We start from the raw sequence: 19,739 nt of genomic DNA, 5'->3' as shown, positions 1-19,739 counted from the left end.
CTGTGACGTCACTTACCGGATGGACTACTTAGTTCACGTCAAAACGATCCCGGAAGTCGACGTTTCACGTTGTAAGGCAGGAGTACAAGCTTATTTCTCCTTCAGTATTTGTAACTTATTTGCGTCGTTTACCCATAAATGCATGTAATTTAATAATTCGAAAATTTACCCAGCCTTGTATTTTAGAGCCACAGTCCGATCGTGCTACTGTCGGATAATCACCATACACAAGGACTAGCCGCGCCATGGGCAATGGAATGAATAAGGTACTACATTTAGAAGTGTTTGTCATGCTTTGCTCTTGCGGGTGAAGTGTTAAATTTGTCTTCCATTTCGTAAAGACGATTGAGAGATTATATGTTCAAGTGCAAGGTTGACTTGTTACACATGCTAAGTACTGCAATGTGATACATTTATGGTACATCCGTTAAGGTTGCAGAGTGCACAAATACGCGTGACAAGTCACCAAAAGTTTTCTTTCGAGATTCAAGTGTAGAGATTTGCGAATGCTATTGGTTTCATTGCTATAAGCAACAAGATAAGCAAAAACACCCTGTGCATGAATCAGGTTTGCCTTAGATTTCATTCGCACAAGAGCAATTTGATAAGCAATTCCAGTTTAGGTTGCTAGTTTAAATGAAGAAATTAAGTAAATCACTGACATGTTTGGTATATGCCGAATCAGATCAATTTTGTTTTCACTCAATTTCACACCATCTGACCTCTGACTCTTGAATGATGACTCAAATGGGGGTCAAATCAATATTAGACATCTGTTTTCAGTGAACCTGCTATTTTTACTTTAATTTGTATTGATACTATTTTATTTAATCCATTGCGGTACCTTTATCATGCACAGATCTGTTGTGTTTAACTTTGAATTGCATTATTTTTTATTTTGACCATTATGTACCTGGAGAGGTAATTATTTTTTGAGGTGGTACTTGTAAAAAGTTTGAGCACCATTGTTTTGGAGTTTGTCCAGTGTCTTTGCCTCTCATCACTCCTTGAGGATGACACTTCAGCGTTTCAGGCCTTGTATGTCCCTGGGGGGGATAGTTGCCTTTCCTGTGCTTGGTTCTTAAGCTTTAAGCCTCAAATCCAATCAGGCTCAGCTTGGAACATTTGTTCCTTTTTAGGGGAACCATTTGAAGCCTGACTATCATGCAGAGACTAAGAAGAGTACAACATGTCTGTGACTTGTGCTTCACAGGTTGTTGATGGCCTGTACCTTGGGAATATAAGAGGTAAGAAAGCTGTCCTTGTCTTGTAATTTATGTTGTCCTTTTGCAGGATTTAACTTTATTTCTTTTATAAATGTGAAGAATAATATTAACTTTTTTGCAATGTTTTCTACTAATGAACAGCTTATTCTGTTTGCACAAGTTATTCTCAATTCATAGACCCAATTTTAACATGAAATGTTGTGATGGTGGTCTCTGCTAGAAACAAAAAAAGCAACAGTACCAAGATGAATATAATTTTGATTCCTTTGTTTGAGAGAGGAAAATGTGTATTTAATTGTTCCTTATGTTCGTGGCTTATTCAATAAGAAGGATTTCCATTGAAAGTCAGGTGTTGTGACTCAATCATGGTGTGAGCAACCCCCTTCCCCTGTATTTGATCTAGATGCAGAAAACCGACAAAGCCTATCACAGAATGGCATAACCCACATCCTCTCTGTGTACAACAATGCCCGGCCCGTATTTGAGGTTAGTGAAATGCAAGTATCATCATCTCCAAAACACTTGCTGAACCAAATACATTCAACACAATACAACTTCCAAAAGTCTGAGGTTTCTTTAACCAGCAGAGGGAAGTGTTGAGCTGTAGTTGGTGCAAGAGTGTACTCATAGTTGTATATGCACAGCTAATATGTTATTGTATGTCATCATATATTGATATAACATTGTCAATCCATCATTTAAATTTGTTTTACATTTGACTTTTTGTTGACACTATTAGATGGGTGTTGTTTAACAGTGATGATTATTTTGTTGGCGTGGAACTGTACTGCATATTACTGAAAGCCGTTTGTAATAATTTGGTTATTTCGTAAAAGCAGAATTTCTTGCACAACCTTTTGTATGACGTTCAGGTGATGAGTGTACCTAGGAAACTAAAAGTAATAGACAACCACAATATAGCTCAGAGACAGACTTGGTTTGCTTATTTCATCTGAGAAAGTTCATTTTTGACAAATAAATCTTTAAAACAGAAGTAGAACATAACATTTCTGGCCTATATTGTGAGCTTGGGTGTCATCTATGAAGATGTTTTGCACGAAGGTATTAACCTTTAAAAACAAAACAAATTTTGAGTCTACCATATGAATAAGATGTCTTCTCAGAAAATGCATTACTTTTATGGTTCTTATTCATTTACAGTAGGTTATGTTGGACAAGGTTTGATATGTTGTCATAATAATAATTTAATCATACAATAACACACATACACAACAGGCAGTATTTGTTTTACAAAAACTTGTTCTGGGTGTTACAACTGCCCTGACGTGTAACGTATTTTTCTCATGATGATGATTTGCAGGACAAGACTTACCTTTGTATTCATGCAGCAGATGCTTCTAGCCAGAATCTGTGAGTAGAAAACACACACGCACAATCAACTCTTCTTCTAACATTTTCCTCATATTTAAAAGTACCTTAGATGGATAGGTTAGGCAAAGAGGTTTGAATCAAATAGGTTTTGTTTTATTTATTCTTATTTTATTGTTTAATTTTATTTATTATTTTTTCTCTTTTTTTTTAAAGTATTGTTTTGTTTTTTTCCTTACTTAATAACTTGCCTATTGTCAACAAATCATTCTATGAGTTGGCCAAATCTGATGACATAAAAAAATTACTCCTGTTATTCACCACTGTATATTTTTTTGTGATTGTCTACCAATGTTTCGAACAGAGCTCGATGGTGTAATTCCATTTGTCACTTTATTCATGTCGAAAGCATCATGAGCTGGCCCTCCACCCTTGCAGTAGTCCCATGAGTCACCGTGTTTATATTCATCTCCACGTAGGTTCTGTTAATGCAACTCTCGCTCGACTCATGTTGGACCGAACGCACAGCACAAGCCCCGCCTACCAGTTTGCTTTGAACTCCGGGCTCAACTAATCGACCCGATTTTGCAGACCTCAGAGCCCAACTGGGTTTATATTCCAGTAGCATTTCTTAAGCAGCCTTACCAGTGCCAAGGCTCTGTCCACTTGTTGGCTGTCATGGCGGACTTTCAAAATGTTTTCCCTTGCTCTTCTATTTCAATCTTTTTAAACGTAATGGAATTTCTGCCTCAGAGCTCGACTGCAAGTAGATAAGAAATGGAGCTTTGTGGCTTGGATGGATGTTGCCGAAGGGCCCGGAGAGCTCTGACCTCCAGTGTTGCAATCGGGCACCTTCCCTCAGGCAGCAGAGGAAGGAAACCTCAGCGACATCTGGCTGTTGCCTTGGACCACCCTTTACGCTTTAATGAGCCCCACTCTGTCACAATCTCCATTCTGCCTAATCCGAGCCAGGAGGCCAACTGCCTCCCCGCCGTGCTCGCCACTGGCGAGGAGGCCCCTCCCATTGCATAAGCTCCTAGCTACTGTTCGTTTAGTGCTTCGTGCAGCTCTAACGTCAATAATGTGGTACGGATGTCAAGTCAACCCTGATTTCAGTTCCTTTTTTCTCTCCCTATTAAATTGATATTGACACGAACATGGCGATGTGTCGCCCTTTATAGGGAAAGGAGACATATTTGGTAACTTAACTCGCAATGGGCATGAAAGGCTGACTCTAAGGCAGTGGAAGAGGGTTCATGAAAAAATTCTTAAAGGAAAAATGTAACCCTCTATCTCGTGACATAAAATGTTATTTTATTGTTTTGTTAACTTTTAATGAAGTGTGATAATCACGACTCGAGTAACTTTGCTTTCGCTATCAGTCACTTCCACTTTTCCTCAATTTGATTGAAATATTGTTGTCGTTTTGTTAATTGATTGAGTGGCTCAATTCTTTTTATGGCCATTTGGCATGTTAACAGCATTCCATAACAAAGTATATTTTTTTAATTCATATCTATCAGTGTGTGTGTTTTTTTTTTTAGCATTATTCCTGTGGGCACATCGTTTAGCTCCGTAGAAAAAAAAAAAAAAAAAAAAGAATTAATTTAAACTGTAATTGAACTATTATAAACTAAAATTGCAATGTTGTGGTAATGATTTTTTTACTTGCCTTTACAAAGCCATTCTTTTCAACCATGCTAATACAAATTTTGATTTCTCAAAAAGGGGTTTTGGGGATTGAAAACGTGTGCCAAGCACGTTTTCTCAAACAACCAAAAGACGTATTGACACAAAATGCTGTCTATTTATTGGAATCATACCATTGTGCTGCATTATGCCTTGCTTGAGATTGAGAAATGTTATATTTTAGTTCTGAGGGAATAAACAAAGACGGCAATTGACTGTACAGTACAGGAGAATGATCCAGAATGAAGACAGTACTTCAATACGACTGCCTTTTGCCATGATATTCCAATTCTGCAGCATCGTGAGAGCGAGCGCCTTTTGTTGCTTTTTTTACCAGATTCAGCCAGTTAAAACGTAAATACTCTTTCACATGGTGACTTTCTGCGCATTTAACAAGACGAGCGGAAGCATCAGTACTGGGAAGATAGAACAAAGTGCTGAGGAGACAAATTCTGAAGTGGACTTTGGGTCTCAGGAAGAAGTGTCTATTTTCACCGCCGACTGTTACTTTGTCTACTGTTGAGTAACCAGCAGCTGGTCCCGGGAGTCTGCCAGGTCAGCCTTCTGCTTCTTGATTATGTGAAACGCTATCAGTGTTTCCCAACTGTCTGCAAGGAGGATTGTCAAACACAACAAATGTCTGCGGGCCTTTTCTTACATTTATTGCTTTTCTGGATTGTTTGAGACTTCATTTTTGTTCACTTGCTTAAAACATGAATTATTTTAGAGACCTGCTGTTTTTTTCTCTTCTTCGTCTTCACACTATAGAATCAAAAGAGGGCTCTTTCCTTGTTTGTCGTTGGCGCTCACAAAGCCTCTGTTGGAGCAGCCGTTCTGCAGCCGAGTCGTCACATCCATTTAAGGAAATTAGGTTGTCCCTTGATTGGAATCCTCAACCGGTATCATAAACCAGTTCTGCAACACACAAAGTCAGGGCCTCATTCATGTAGTTTCATTTCAAGATGCCATTTCTCAATTCCTATAATGCAATCCTATTTTTAGCTGTGCAATACTGTACGCTTTGAACTACAGCCCATCGCTTCCTGATTTGATGTGAAACGGTGTGCATTTTAAGTGTTTTCATCAATTTCTCAGGTTGCAACATTTTAAAGAATGCATCCGCTTCATCCACGAGTGTCGCCTGAATGGCGGGGCGTGTCTCGTTCACTGGTAAGTGATAATTAACATAATGTTCACTTATGAGTGAGTCGGAAGTGCCTCTATATTACCGCAATCTAGTCATTAACGATCATGAACATCAGTCCGACAAAATATTATCGGAAGCTTGAAGCAAATATTAAGTGTACCTAATATTTTGACTGGCCAGTGTAGTGTATACGTACGTCAAATGCGTGTTTGTCGTTCAGCCTCGCAGGTGTCTCCCGAAGCACGACAATGGTGGTGGCCTACCTGATGACTGTCACCCATTACAGCTGGGAGGAATGTCTCACCGCCGTCAAGGCCGTTCGCTCTTTTGTTGGGCCCAATTGCGGCTTCCAGGAGCAGCTGCAGGAGTACCAAACCACGCAAGTCTCAGAGGTACCGTATATACCGTGCAAGCAGCTCGCAAAAGTGACCACTTCTTTTTCTGTATAATACAACATTTCAATTAATGGAGTGCTTGAAAATGTTCCCTTGCAGTAGCAATGACCAAGCATTGAGTTGCATTGAGAACGGGAACCGCGGAGGTGGGGGATGTTGCTGCGATTGCGATAGCTGGGCACTGCTCATCACGTGCTTTGCATCACTGTCAGCATCTTGCATGCAATGATTTTGAGGAATACAGGGGAAATGACTTTATAATGTGAGTCGTACAAATGAGAGAATCTGCATTGTAACGGCAAATTTTACAGTGTTGTTGTATATAAGGAACTCCTGAGACCAGTGATTCTGAAAGTGGGGTGGTATTCAGGCAAGTGCTACTTGAAAGAATCACTTCCAAAGTACAAGTTTCACTTCAGTTATATTTAGCCTTTAAACTCAATGTATTTACATGTCGAAATATAGAAAGGTTTGTTTTTTTAAAAAAAAAAAAAAAAAACCTAGATGCCATTCAAGTACAGTGTGAATCCCGTGACTGCACAAAGTTACAGTGGCTCCAATGATCCTAAAAGTTCATTCCAAAGTGATATCCAAAGAAATGCATAGTATACTTAAATTACGGTAAGTCACCAGACATGTGAATAGTATTAGTCTGCAGGTTGTCATTGGAAAACTGTATTGAACTGCACTCCATTTTTTGAGACCCTTTTCTCATCGTTTGTCACGTAACCAAATTATTAGAAACATCTCTGCATTCGACACATTATATATTTTTTTTCCTTTTAGTCACCTGTGTCGTTCATTGATTCACTGTATGTGATACTTTAGAAAGGTGCAGTAACCGCATTAAAAATAAACTCCACTGGATTTTAGGATACCTGTTAGATAAGACAGATTCTTCCTGCCAACTCCTTCTTGTATCAGGATAAATGTCATCTGACGTTACATGTAATAAAATGTGATGTTCCTTAGGCTGCAATAACCAAGGTTCATGATATAAAAGTTTGAAAGCCTCTGTACATTACTTGAGCCACAATAAACAACTGGCTCGTGCAAATCTTTGTCCCCAGTTACAATTATACCAAGGACTGGATGCATTTTTAGTTTCAATACACTGTAATGGAATTATAACAGTTGGACACACTGCTATAGACTAGAATTTAGAAACTATGTGACCACAGAAAGCAATGGAAATACAAAATCTTTATTTGCTGTGTTTTGATGATCAAGTGTTTTGATTTGAGTCCGGTCATTTATCACACTGATAACAATAATGCCTAACTGAGCATTGATTGTATTCATACCGATCTATCCACAGTACCGAGCGTGGCTGGAGTCCAGTTTCCAAGCCAGTCCGTTTAAGGACCAGGAGCAAGTGGGCGCCCTGCTGATCCAATACACGGAGCAACAGGAGAACCAGAGACAAGCTGGAGACCAGCGCTGGATAAAACAGGACGTGGCCGCGTGCTCCCTTCCGCCCACTCCGGCTCATCCCGAAGGCAGCAGCTGAAACACTTGGCCCGCCACTAAATCACCCGACAAAATACTTAATTTATGCATCACGCTAACCTTTTTAGCACCGGGTTGATTTTGCTGCGGGCTATGCCTACCTCACCCCTAGTACCCCCTTGTTTCCTTCACCGAGCCCATCAGTGCTCAGACGCCTTACTCTAAAAGCCTCAGCACCTTAATCATGATGACATCACCCATGCTCCCATGTGATCCTCCCGACCTGTTGCAATATGCTCAGCAGCCTTAAAAGATTTGTCATTTGCCTCCGATTACATGGGATGTCGACCACCTGCTTTGGTGAACTACTGCTTTACTAATTTTGTGTAAATGAGTCAATTCCAAAAAATGGAGGTAATCCTAAAGGTGGAAAATGAACGAACGTATGTTGATTTGTGTGTTTCATACAAGGCTATGTTGACAGTACAATGTTTAGTTTTAATGAAGGATCTTGGAAGTACAAACACTACCATCTTCCTGATTTTTAGTGAAGCTCTGATTTGTCATTGTAGTGTTTGTAGATTGTCTTGTGGTTTTCTTGGTACAAGTATTGCACACTACTGTTTTTGTTTTGTAAAAAAAAATAAACGGATTTTAAAAAATGAAACGATTAATATCTGTACAATAGAATGAATGTGATTGTTTTGACTTTACAAAGTACTTGTTACATATTAATCTAGTACCACTAATACTAATGATAATGTCTGACCGAAAAGTTCCAAGATTGTCAAAAGATGCATTTCTAACCCAAACTGTGAGTTGTCCCCTCAAATATGAGCTGGACACTCAACCAGCATGTTTACAAAAAGATCCTGTGGCAGGACAACACATGGCTGCAGAACATTCTCTGATCTTCTGACAGTTCCTGGCCAAGAATGTCACTTTGTTGGAGCAAACTCCCCACTCACCTGACCAGGCTCTGTGGAATGCGCCCCCAAAGCTCTAAATGTGGGACATTAGTCCTGGAACTTTCCTGCCACTTATTCAGTTTAGGGTTTGTAGGATTTTTATAAAAATGAATGCACGCCATGAAGTAATCACACCTTGGCCAAATGTTAAATTACCAAGATTTACTGACTTGCAATTCAAGACTTTGTGTTCTCAGAGCAGAGTGGGTGAACGACAAAGGAGGCGTCCACACAAAAATTCCCCATGCCACAAGCTTACTTGTGACTGATTGTTTTGGCGTGGGCAGCAACTTGTGTCAGACCGTTTCTTGTAAATGCCCACACTTTTAAAGAACTACAATATCGGAGTAGGCGGGGTCGACCTGTTGCGACTTCGGTGACAGTGATTGGTCAGAACAGCAGTGACGTCTGCATACTCACTACCATCCAAAACAATAAACCTGACAGAGATGCGTGGAGAGCTATCATTCATTACCTTCTCACAGCTCATCAACTTCTCATTGTAAGTGCTTTTACTTTCACTTTTGGAATTCTTTTGATACCTTGCAATTCTAACATGAGTAACTTCTTGGTGTAGGTGACACAAACACGATGTCGAATTCTGGAGGTCGTAGGCTGAAGCAGTGGCTTATTGAGCAGATCCAGAGTGGACAATACTCTGGGCTCATGTGGGAAGATGGAAGCCGAATCATGTTCCGAATTCCGTGGAAACACGCAGGGAAACAGGATTACAACCAAGAAGTAGACGCATCTATTTTTAAGGTAGGTGCATTCAGTTTGAACACTTAATTGCCTCAAAATGGGCCATTTTATATTAGTAGGATTACCTTTGTTTAACTGTTTGTTTTTATACTATATTTTCTTTTAGGTTCACATAAATGTGAAAAAAACATTAATTCATGTTTTTATAGGTGCAGATGGTATTAGGGATTTTTTTACAGGGTGGGGTTTGCAGCCAGGATGATTTGGCCGTGTAGTGCCTGTTTAAGATTTTCAAAAGGGGGGTAATGAATAAACTGTATATAATCGCGCTGTTCTCTCTAAAACAATCACAAAATGTAAATAGCTAAATATAAAATGGGGATTTTGCGCTTGAGCTGTGCACATTGATTGTTAAACCTCACTTCCTGTACTATATACATGGTATTTTTGTTTTCCTAAAAATAATAAAATAGTATTCATGTTTTTTTGTTTTTTTTTTTTTAAATAAAAAGCCTTACTGTACATGGTCGTTTTGTTTCGGTTAGAGTCAAGTTTCAAAGGTTAGGAGTCGAAGATTAGGTTTCAAGGCGCATGGATCAAAGATCAGGGCTCAGCAGTCACATTTGGTCTTACTATACATGATCATTAAAAAAAAAAAACCTTTCTATACATGGTCAGCGGTGTTATACCTGAACACGTCCAATGGATAAAAGTTAATGAACTTGTTCATATTTTAGCCGAACATGAATTCAACGTTAGCACTGTGAATGTTTTTGTCAATGTGCTCATTCTGGGTCCAATGTTTTCTCTTCTTAGACTTCAAAATAAAACCCTACTAAACAAACAAGGCTTGAACAGGTGGGAGAAAAAGGATTTGGCAACCCTGGCCACAAACTCTTAAAGCACACTCATCTCAAGTGGATACATTTCTGTACCTTCGGTCATTTATTAGAAGAGCATTTAATTGTTCTGCCTGTTACTCTACGCCGTTGGCAAGCACACATATTTTTTGTAGTAAATAAATGAATTTTCATCTAAACTAGATAAATGACTGTGGAATACCCGATGACCTCTCCGAGCACACTCGTGCCTCGGCACACTAGTTGGCAATCACTGTTTTAAAGTACCCTGGTCAAATAGATATTTACCATTACATCAACTCATTTAAGCTTAGTATAAATATAATTGTTTCTTGAGTTATTGTACTAAAGTGTCCGCAGGTTTTAATACGAGTGTGAGTTAGGGTTAGGATGGATGGATGGATTGATGGATATTCTTACCTTACATAGTAACTAAATTTTAAAATACTAAGCGTATTTTATGATCCTTACGAAAATAGAAAATAATTTTTTAACATATGACTGTCTATGCAGGCATGGGCCGTGTTTAAAGGCAAGTTCAAGGAAGGCGACAAGGCAGAACCTGCAACTTGGAAGACCAGACTGCGCTGTGCGCTCAATAAAAGCCCTGACTTTGAAGAGGTGACCGAAAGATCTCAGCTGGACATCTCGGAGCCTTATAAAGTCTACAGAATCGTACCAGAGGATGAGCAGAAACGTGAGCTTGTGATTTTGATCTTGTGAAGCTAAAACTCTATGTTGTATGGTCAGTGCGTGAAGAATATTTTCTTCCATTGTTGCGCCACAGATGGAAGGAGCTCAGTGATGGCGGTAGCTGCTTCCAACAGCTCTGGCGACATGACCGACATGGACTGCAGCCCTCCTGACATCGAGGGCCTCATCAAAGAGGTAAAGCTTCTTCTTCTCATTCTCCTTGTCTTGTACTCCTTTCTTGACACGTTATTGTTCTGTGTGTACAGGAAGAAGGCTGCAGGATCCAGGCCAGTCCAGAGTATTGGCCGCAGACTAGTGCTAGTGGTAAGGAAAAAACTGACAATATACCACAAACTATAGATGAGACACGAGATTTGCTGTTGTTTGCGCTCAGTCAAACTCTCCAATGGAAGAATTGACTAACATCCTGTTGAACTTTGCTGACGAGGATGATTAAGTTGTTGTATAAATATTTCTGATGATGAGGCAAAATAATGACACAAGTCTATGAACTGATTGGTGTGTACAGCCTTAAATCTTCTCTTTTTAATTCGCAGCCTTTTCACTGCATCACAACCCCTTACCGACTGGCACTCTCAGCTCAGGTAATTATTTTGTCTTATGTCCACACATAAAATTTTTGGCAGGAACTTTAAATCATATTTTCAAAAACATTTTCAAACCTAATATATACAGAAAAACAAAGTTATCGGGGAGGGTGAGTGATCATTTTGAGGGTTAATAACTAACTGGCTCTAGAAGCCCTGCCTATTTGTGGTTCGCCATTGTCAAAATCAACTTTAACTTTAATTTTTTTCCCCCACTGTGGGACCCATTCAGAAGTTTGGGTTGTTGGTGGAAGTGAAAGCAAACTAACAGAAAATCATCATATTGCATGTGAATTACTTTCATCAATTTGTATTGGGAGTAAGAAGCTAAATACTTTGATGTACTTTGTGTCCTCCAGCTTTCTCTCAAATGATGATCTTATTCTACTATGGAGGAAAGCTGATGGACAACACACTGGTGAATCATCCCGAGGGCTGTCGCCTCTCCCCGGCTCAGCACCACCCGGGTCGCGGCACCCCATACAGCTCCGACAGCATGCAGAGCGTTTACTTCCCCCCGGCTGAACTCATCGAGTTTGAACGGCAACGCCAAGTCACCCACAAGTTGCTGGGCCACTTGGAGCGAGGGCTCCTGCTGCGGGCCAATCAGGAGGGTATTTTCATCAAGAGGCTATGCCAGAGCAGAGTCTTCTGGAGTGGACTGGCAGATGTGGGCTTGCATTATAGCCCCGTGCCTTGTAAGCTGGAGAGGGATGCAGTGGTGAAGATTTTTGATACTGGCAAGTTCTTTCACGGTGAGGCCTTCTTTGTAAGCTCCGCAAATAGTTCGAGGAGAAACTCTAACCAGCTGCTCTGTGTCCTGTCGTAGCTCTGCAACTGCACCAGGAAGGTCAGATTCCAGCTCCCGATCCAACTGTGACTTTGTGTTTTGGAGAGGAGCTTCATGATCTCAGCACTGCCAAGAATAGGCTGATAATTGTGCAGGTAAGGGGGAAAAAAAAGTGTCATAGTTTACCTCTTAAACTTTTCTCTAATTTGATGATTTCGTGTTTGCTCCTCCGCCCCTTCTGTGTCAGATCACGATGGTGAAGTGTCAGCAACTGCTAGAGGCGGTGAATTTACGCCGCTCGCAGTCGTTTTGCACCAACATGGAGCAGTACGACGACATCTCAGCAGAGCAGATGGCCAACATCTATCAGGACTTGTGCAGCTACAGTGGACCTCAGAGGTCCGCCTGCTACAGGGAGAATATGCCCATCACTGCCTGAGCACTCTTTTTTTTTTTTTGGTATCATATTCTCAGACCGAGCTTTCTTCTCAATGCCAAGAATATCCATATTTTTGTATTATATACAAGAAATGTTGTGAAGACTTAATATGCCAACCCTTCTTTTCATTATTCCACAATAGAGTGAGAGAAGAACATGTAAACTGGCACTCACTGACCGTAGAATTTCATAACTTTTTTTTTTTTTTAACTCAACTCAACTGGAGCACTTAAAAACTGTCAGGTCTCGTCCCCAACTGCTCCACTATGTGTCTGTTGTCTTGGTTTCTGTCTGTTTGCTCGCCCCTCCCCTCCTGTGTGCCCATGATCAGTGTGATTGTTCCCACCTGCCTCTCGTTACCTGTCGTGTATAAAAGTCCTGTCTGCCCCTCACTCCCGGTCGGATCATTGGTTGCTGTCGTTCGGTGTTGGCGTACTGTCTTGATGCCGTCATGTCCTGCTGTCTTCTTGTTTCACGTCCCGGTCAGTCAGTCAAGTTATTGTTTGTTAAGTCATGTCAGTTTGCCTTTTGAGTTGCTTCAATAAACCCTGGTCCAAGCTGCACTTGGTCATCCTGCTCCATGCTCCACCCGACCGTGACAAAAACAACCTGCTGCAAAATAAGCAAATCAAATCAAGTACACATGAAAATAATCATAATAATTATTCTAATATAAGGAGCAATAATCAAATGTTCACTTTCAATTGTAATACTAATCTTAAAATACAAAATTAGTTGGTGGCATCTAAATGCTCCTCTGTTGCTTTAGAACAAACCATAACAATACTTCTAAAAATGATATCGTTCGCATTTCATTGTTGATAAGTCATTCTTTTTCTTTCTCTGTTTGGAGTCTTATCTGGAATTGCATTATATATACTACACACATTATTTCTTTATACTGAGATTTAAATGGTTGTTTCTTTAGGTCTTTTAATTTTCTCCACAAATATTTTTCTCACATATACACAAAAAACTGAGTAAAGAACAAACATGTTCTTTACTCAGTGAAGAAATTTCCAGGTACCTGTCATGCACCGAATGTAAATAGGAAATTTCTTGACTGACCGAATATGTGCTTTTTCTTTTTTGTCTAATTTTATTACTTTGATTTTGGAATGGATGGCATATTAGAGATAGGTTTTACTATCGTCATGTGCTTGTATCCCCTTTTTATGATGTTTTTTTTTTATTAAAATCATATTTTCAATTAACTACAATCTCTTTTGTATTATTATATCGTGAACATTTGAACTTTGGTATGCTTGACTTTGATATATATGTATTTCTTTGAAAAAAATGACTACAGTAGTATGTCAGTCAAAGGGGAAGAAAATCTGCATGTTGTATGTTTCCAATGCTTGATAAGCGGATATGAGGCTTGATTTGTGTGTGTGTGCGTGTGTGTGCGTGTGTACCCGTGTCCACATCTGTATTACAGAGGAGTTTGCGTTCAATTCTACCGAACAGGAACACCTTTCGGATGTTGTCACAGGAAGCAAAAAACAAAAACCCCCAAAAACCACCACCCACATAGCACATGTGAAGTCTCTTCATTCAGTGTACACGCAAAGTGCAGTCATTCTGTACTGCAGACACTATTCACCAAAACTTCAGCATAAAAGCACTCAATAGTATGTCCTTTCTGTCCTTTCCTTTGTGCATGGTAAATATGAATTATTCATATTCTGTACTCATATGGCGTGTTCATGTAATCTAGAGCAGGGGCCGCATTCCAACATGTTTTCCAAGATTCCCTCGTTAAGTGCACCTGCGTGAAAAATTTTTGGTCATTTCACGTTCTGCAGGAGCTAAAACTTTTCACGCAGGAGTATTTAACAAGGGAATCACACGGACTCTCTACCACTGAGTGCCAAAACCCCCAATGATCGTGAGCAGTCGGGGGGGCCCCATTTCAACCCCTTACACTGAGTGCCAAGCAGGGAAGAAATGGGTACCATTGTTATAGTCACTGGTATGACTCGGCAGGGGTTTGAACCCACAACCTCCCAATCTCAGGGCGGACACTCTCCTCTTAGGCCACTGAGCTGGTAAACGCTTGTATCGTAGTATAACATTAATAGTCGTTTTTAAATAACGTGTATACCTATATACGCCTAAATATTGTTACCCAATATATCTACTGCAATTTCACATTAGATTGCTGGTTTGAAATTTGCTTTTAAAAGAGAATAAATAAAGGGTTAATTGCACAACACTTCGAAAGTGTCACTTTGCTAGGTGTTGACATCTGCTGTGGAGTCACTGGTCGCTTGTGAGCTGCTCCATAAAACCATACATGTTCCATGGCCTGAGAGCAAGGCTTCCATAGGTTAGTGGTTAGTGCTCTGGGCTTTCACCCCAGCATCCCGGGTTCGAATCTCAGTGGGATCAAAACATTTTCACTGATCTAGTCTTCTTGTGAGCTGCTCCATAAAACCATACATGTTCTATCACCTGAGAGCAAGGCTTCCATAGGGTAGTAGTTAGTGCTCTGGGCTTTCACCCCAGCGACCTGTGTTCGAATCTCAGTGGGAACAAAACATTTTTCACTGATCTAGTCGCTTGTGAGCTGCTCCATAAAACCATACATGTTCCATGGCCTGAGAGCAAGGCTTCTATAGGGTAGTGGTTAGTGCTCTGGGCTGTCACTCCAGCGACCTGGGTTCGAATCTCAGTGGGACTCAAAACATTTTCACTGATCTAGTCTTCTTGTGAGCTGCTCCATAAAACCATACATGTTCTAACGCCTGAGAGCAAGGCTTCTATAGGGTAGTGGTTAGTGCTCTGGGCTTTCACCCCAGCAACCCGGGTTCAAATCTCAGTGGGATCAAAACATTTTTCACTGATCTAGTCGCTTGTGAGCTGCTCCATAAAACCATACATGTTCAATGGCCTGAGAGCAAGGCTTGCATAGGGTAGTGGTTAGTCCTCTGGGCTGTCACTCCAGCGACCTGGGTTCGAATCTCAGTGGGACCAAAAATATTTTCACTGAGCTAGTCTTCTTGTGAGCTGCTCCATAAAACCATACATGTTCGATGGCCTGAGAGCAAGGCTTCCATAGGGTAGTGGTTAGTGCTCTGGCCTTTCACCCCAGCGACCTGGGTTTGAATCTCAGTAGGACCAAACATATTTTCACTGATCTAGTCGCTTGTGAGCTACTCCATAAAACCATACATGTTCTGTGGCCTGAGAGCAAGGCTTCCATAGGGTAGTGGTTAGTGCTCTGGGCTTTCGCCCCAGCGACCCGGCTAGTGTAACCATATAACGATACGCTTCCTTCGAGCTAGGGTTAGGTTTAAAGTTAGGGCTAGTGTTAGGGTTAGAGCTAGGGTTAGGGTTAGGGTTAGAGCTAGGGTTTGGGTTAGGGCTAGGGTTATGGTTAGGGCTAGGGTTAGAGCTAGGGTCAGGGTTAGGCTTAGAGCTAGGGTTAGGGTTAGGCTTAGAGCTAGGGTTGGGGTTAGGGTTAGGGCTAGGGTTGGGGTTAGGTCTAGTGTTGGGGTTAGGGTTAGAGCTTGGGTTAGGGTTAGAGCTAAGGTTAGGGTTAGAGCTAGGGTTAGGTTTAGAGTTAGGGTTAGAGCTTGGGTTAGGGTTAGAGCTAGGGTTAGAGGTAGGGTTAGGGTTAGAGCTAGGGTTAGGGTTAGAGTTAGGGTTAGAGCTAGAGCTAGGGTTAGGGTTAGAGCTTGGGTTAGGGTTAGAGCTAGGATTAGAGGTAGGGTTAGGGTTGGGGTTAGAGCTAGGGTTAGGGTTAGAGCTTGGGTTAGGGTTAGAGCTAGGGTTAGGGTTTGAGCTAGGGTTAGGGTTAGAGTTAGTGCGAGGGTTAGGGTTAGAGCTAGGGTTAGGGTTAGAGCTAGGCTTAGGGTTAGGGTTAGAGTTAGAGCGAGGGTTAGGGTTAGAGCTAGGGTTAGGGTTAGAGCTAGGGTTAGGGTTAGAATTAGAGTGAGGGTTAGGGTTAGAGCTAGGGTTAGGGTTAGAGTTAGTGCGAGGGTTAGGGTTAGAGCTAGGCTTAGGGTTAGAGCTAGGCTTAGGGTTAGGGTTAGAGCGAGGGTTAGGGTTAGAGCTAGGGTTAGGGTTGGGGTTAGAGCTAGGGTTAGGGTTAGAGCTTGGGTTAGGGTTAGAGCTAGTGTTAGGATTAGAGCTAGGGTTAGGGTTAGGGTTAGAGTTAGGGTTAGAGCTAGAGCTAGGGTTAGGGTTAGAGCTTGGGTTAGGGTTAGAGCTAGGATTAGAGGTAGGGTTAGGGTTAGAGCTAGGGTTAGGGTTAGAGCTAGGGTTAGGGTTGGGGTTAGAGCTAGGGTTAGGGTTAGAGCTTGGGTTAGGGTTAGAGCTAGGGTTAGGGTTTGAGCTAGGGTTAGGGTTAGAGTTAGTGCGAGGGTTAGGGTTAGAGCTAGGGTTAGGGTTAGAGCTAGGCTTAGGGTTAGGGTTAGAGTTAGAGCGAGGGTTAGGGTTAGAGCTAGGGTTAGGGTTAGAGCTAGGGTTAGGGTTAGAATTAGAGTGAGGGTTAGGGTTAGAGCTAGGGTTAGGGTTAGAGTTAGTGCGAGGGTTAGGGTTAGAGCTAGGCTTAGGGTTAGAGCTAGGCTTAGGGTTAGGGTTAGAGCGAGGGTTAGGGTTAGAGCTAGGGTTAGGGTTGGGGTTAGAGCTAGGGTTAGGGTTAGAGCTTGGGTTAGGGTTAGAGCTAGTGTTAGAGTTAGAGCTAGGGTTAGGGTTAGAGTAAGGGTTAGGGTAGGGTTAGGGTTAGAGTTAGGGTTAGGGTTAGAGCTAGGGTTTGGGTTAGAGCTAGGGCTAGGGTTATGGTTAAAGCTAGGGCTAGGGTTAGAGCTAGGGTTAGGGTTAGGCTTAGAGCTAGGGTTAGGGTTAGGCTTAGAGCTAGGGTTGGGGTTAGGGTTAGGGCTGGGGTTGGGGTTAGGGTTAGAGCTTGGGTTAGGGTTAGAGCTAAGGTTAGGGTTAGAGCTAGGGTTAGGTTTAGAGTTAGGGTTAGAGCTAGAGCTAGGGTTAGGGTTAGTGCTTGGGTTAGGGTTAGAGCTAGGGTTAGAGGTAGGGTTAGGGTTAGAGCTAGGGTTAGGGTTAGAGCTTGGGTTAGGGTTAGAGCTAGGATTAGAGGTAGGGTTAGGGTTAGAGCTTGGGTTAGGGTTAGAGCTAGGGTTAGGGTTACAGCTAGGGTTAGGGTTGGGGTTAGAGCTAGGGTTAGGGTTAGAGCTTGGGTTAGAGCTAGGGTTAGGGTTTGAGCTAGGGTTAGGGTTAGAGTTAGTGCGAGGGTTAGGGTTAGAGCTAGGCTTAGGGTTAGAGTTAGAGCGAGGGTTAGGGTTAGAGCTAGGGTTAGGGTTAGAGCTAGGGTTAGGGTTAGAATTAGAGTGAGGGTTAGGGTTAGAGCTAGGGTTAGGGTTAGAGTTAGTGCGAGGGTTAGGGTTAGAGTTAGTGCGAGGGTTAGGGTTAGAGCTAGGTTTAGGGTTAGAGCTAGGCTTAGGGTTAGGGTTAGAGTTAGAGCAAGGGTTAGGGTTAGAGCTAGGGTTAGGGTTGGGGTTAGAGCTAGGGTTAGGGTTAAAGCTTGGGTTAGGGTTTGAGCTAGGGTTAGGGTTAGAGCTAGGGTTAGCGGTAGGGTTAGGGTTAAAGCTAGGGTTAGAGCTAGGGTTAGGATTAGGGTTGGGTTTTTTTTCAAAAAAATGGTAGTTTTTTTTTTAAAATGGTGACGCTTTTTAAAAAAATGGAAACGGTTTTTTTTTGGGTTTTTTTAAAAAAAAAACTACCATACACGGTAGTTTTTTTTTAAACTACCATGTATGGTAGTTTTTTTTTTAAAAATGGTAACGCTTTTTTTTTAAACTACCATGTATGGTAGTTTCTTTTTTTTTTTTAAAATAAAGCGTTTTCATTTCCCCCCCCCCAAAAAAAAACTACCATACATGGTAGTTTAAAAAAAAAGAGCGTTACCACTTTTTTTTTAAAAAAACTACCACACATGGTAGTTTTTTTTTTAAACTACCATGTATGGTAGTTTCTTTTTTTTTCAAAAAAAAAAGCGTTACCATTTAAAAAACAAACTACCATACACGGTAGTTTTTTTTGAAAAAAAATCCTAATCCTAACCCTAGCTCTGACCCTAACCCTAGCTCAAACCCTAACCCGAGCTCTAACCCTAAACCTAGCTCTAACCCTAAGCCTAGCTCTAACCTAACCCTCGCACTAACTCTAACCCTAACCCTCGCACTAACTCTAACCCTAACCCTCGCACTAACTCTAACCCTCACTCTAATTCTAACCCTAGCTCTAACCCTAGCTTTAACCCTAACCCCCGCTCTAACTCTAACCCTAACCCTAAACCTAGCTCTAACCCTAACCCTAGCTCTAACCCTAACCCTCGCACTAACTCTAACCCTAGCTCAAACCCTAACCCTAGCTCTAACCCTAACCCTAGCTCTAACCCCAACCCTAACCCTAGCTCTAACCCTAACCCTAGCTCTAACCCTAACCCAAACTCTAACCCTAACCCTAGCTCTAGCTCTAACCCTAACTCTAACCCTAACCCTAGCTCTAACCCTAGCTCTAACCCTAACCCTAGCCCTAACCCTAGCTCTAACCCTAATCCAAGCTCTAACCCTAACCCTACCTCTAATTCTAGCTGTAACCCTAACCCAAGCTCTAACCCTAACCCTAGCTCTAGCTCTAACCCTAACTCTAACCCTAGCTCTAACCCTAGCTCTAACCCCAACCCTAACCCTAGCTCTAACCCTAACCCTAGCTCTAACCCTAACCCAAGCTCTAACCCTAACCCTACCTCTAACCCTAGCCCTAGCTCTAACCCTAACCCTAGCTCAAACCCTAACCCTAGCTCTAACCCTAACCCAAGCTCTAACCCTAACCCTAGCTCTAACCCTAACCCTAACCCTAGCTCTAACCCAAACCCTCGCTCTAACTCTAACCCTAACCCTAAGCCTAGCTCTAACCCTAAGCCTAGCTCTAACCCTAACCCTCGCACTAACTCTAACCCTAACCCTCGCACTAACTCTAACCCTAACCCTAGCTCTACCCCTAACCCTCACTCTAATTCTAACCCTAAGCCTAACCCTAGCTCTAACCCTAACCCTAGCTCTAACCCTAACCCTCGCTCTAACTCTAACCCTAAGCCTAGCTCTAACCCTAACCCTAGCTCTAACCCTAACCCTCGCACTAACTCTAACCCTAACCCTAGCTCAAACCCTAACCTTAGCTCTAACCCTAACCCAAGCTCTAACCCTAACCCTAGCTCTAACCCCAACCCTAACCCTAGCTCTAACCCTAACCCTAGCTCTAACCCTAACCCAAGCTCTAACCCTAACCCTACCTCTAATCCTAGCTCTAACCCTAACCCAAACTCTAACCCTAACCCTAGCTCTAACCCTAACCCTACCTCTAACCCTAGCTCTAACCCTAACCCAAGCTCTAACCCTAACCCTAGCTCTAGCTCTAACCC

At 41.9% G+C, this 19,739-nt stretch overlaps 2 protein-coding genes and 1 long non-coding RNA gene across 6 annotated transcripts; 2 read left to right on the top strand and 1 right to left on the bottom strand.

The window, feature by feature from the left end:
* Nucleotides 1–18: 18 nt before the first annotated feature.
* dusp22a (dual specificity phosphatase 22a) lies at nt 19–7,902 on the top strand. 4 transcript variants are annotated; one of them, XM_049718681.2, is made up of 8 exons: nt 19–71; nt 187–266; nt 1,214–1,247; nt 1,630–1,712; nt 2,548–2,597; nt 5,340–5,414; nt 5,612–5,783; nt 7,105–7,902. In XM_049718681.2, the coding sequence occupies exons 2-8, from the start codon at nt 246–248 to the stop codon at nt 7,294–7,296; spliced, it is 627 nt and encodes a 208-aa protein (XP_049574638.1). In that variant the 5' UTR covers nt 19–71; nt 187–245; the 3' UTR covers nt 7,297–7,902. The 4 variants fall into 4 exon arrangements, with proteins under 4 accessions (XP_049574638.1, XP_049574636.1, XP_049574637.1 ...); XM_049718680.2 differs by having other exon boundaries at nt 54–71; nt 1,140–1,247; XM_049718682.1 differs by having other exon boundaries at nt 58–76.
* Nucleotides 4,136–5,724, bottom strand: LOC125967518 (uncharacterized). The gene is made up of 2 exons (XR_007480755.2): nt 5,588–5,724; nt 4,136–5,159 (listed from the first exon to the last, which is right to left on the bottom strand). It is a non-coding gene; the product is annotated as an uncharacterized lncRNA (long non-coding RNA).
* Nucleotides 7,903–8,541: 639 nt separating the features above from the next.
* Nucleotides 8,542–13,509, top strand: irf8 (interferon regulatory factor 8). Its single transcript, XM_049718674.1, has 9 exons — nt 8,542–8,705; nt 8,781–8,965; nt 10,279–10,462; nt 10,553–10,653; nt 10,725–10,782; nt 11,016–11,063; nt 11,426–11,821; nt 11,896–12,011; nt 12,104–13,509. The coding sequence occupies exons 2-9, from the start codon at nt 8,795–8,797 to the stop codon at nt 12,293–12,295; spliced, it is 1,266 nt and encodes a 421-aa protein (XP_049574631.1). The 5' UTR covers nt 8,542–8,705; nt 8,781–8,794; the 3' UTR covers nt 12,296–13,509.
* Nucleotides 13,510–19,739: the final 6,230 nt, after the last annotated feature.

The sequence above is a fragment of the Syngnathus scovelli genome, chromosome 4 (assembly GCF_024217435.2).
Source record: "Syngnathus scovelli strain Florida chromosome 4, RoL_Ssco_1.2, whole genome shotgun sequence".
In the NCBI taxonomy this organism is placed as follows: domain Eukaryota; kingdom Metazoa; phylum Chordata; class Actinopteri; order Syngnathiformes; family Syngnathidae; genus Syngnathus; species Syngnathus scovelli.
Note: the sequence above shows the minus strand (reverse complement) of the source record. Positions and strands in the feature narration are given on the sequence as shown.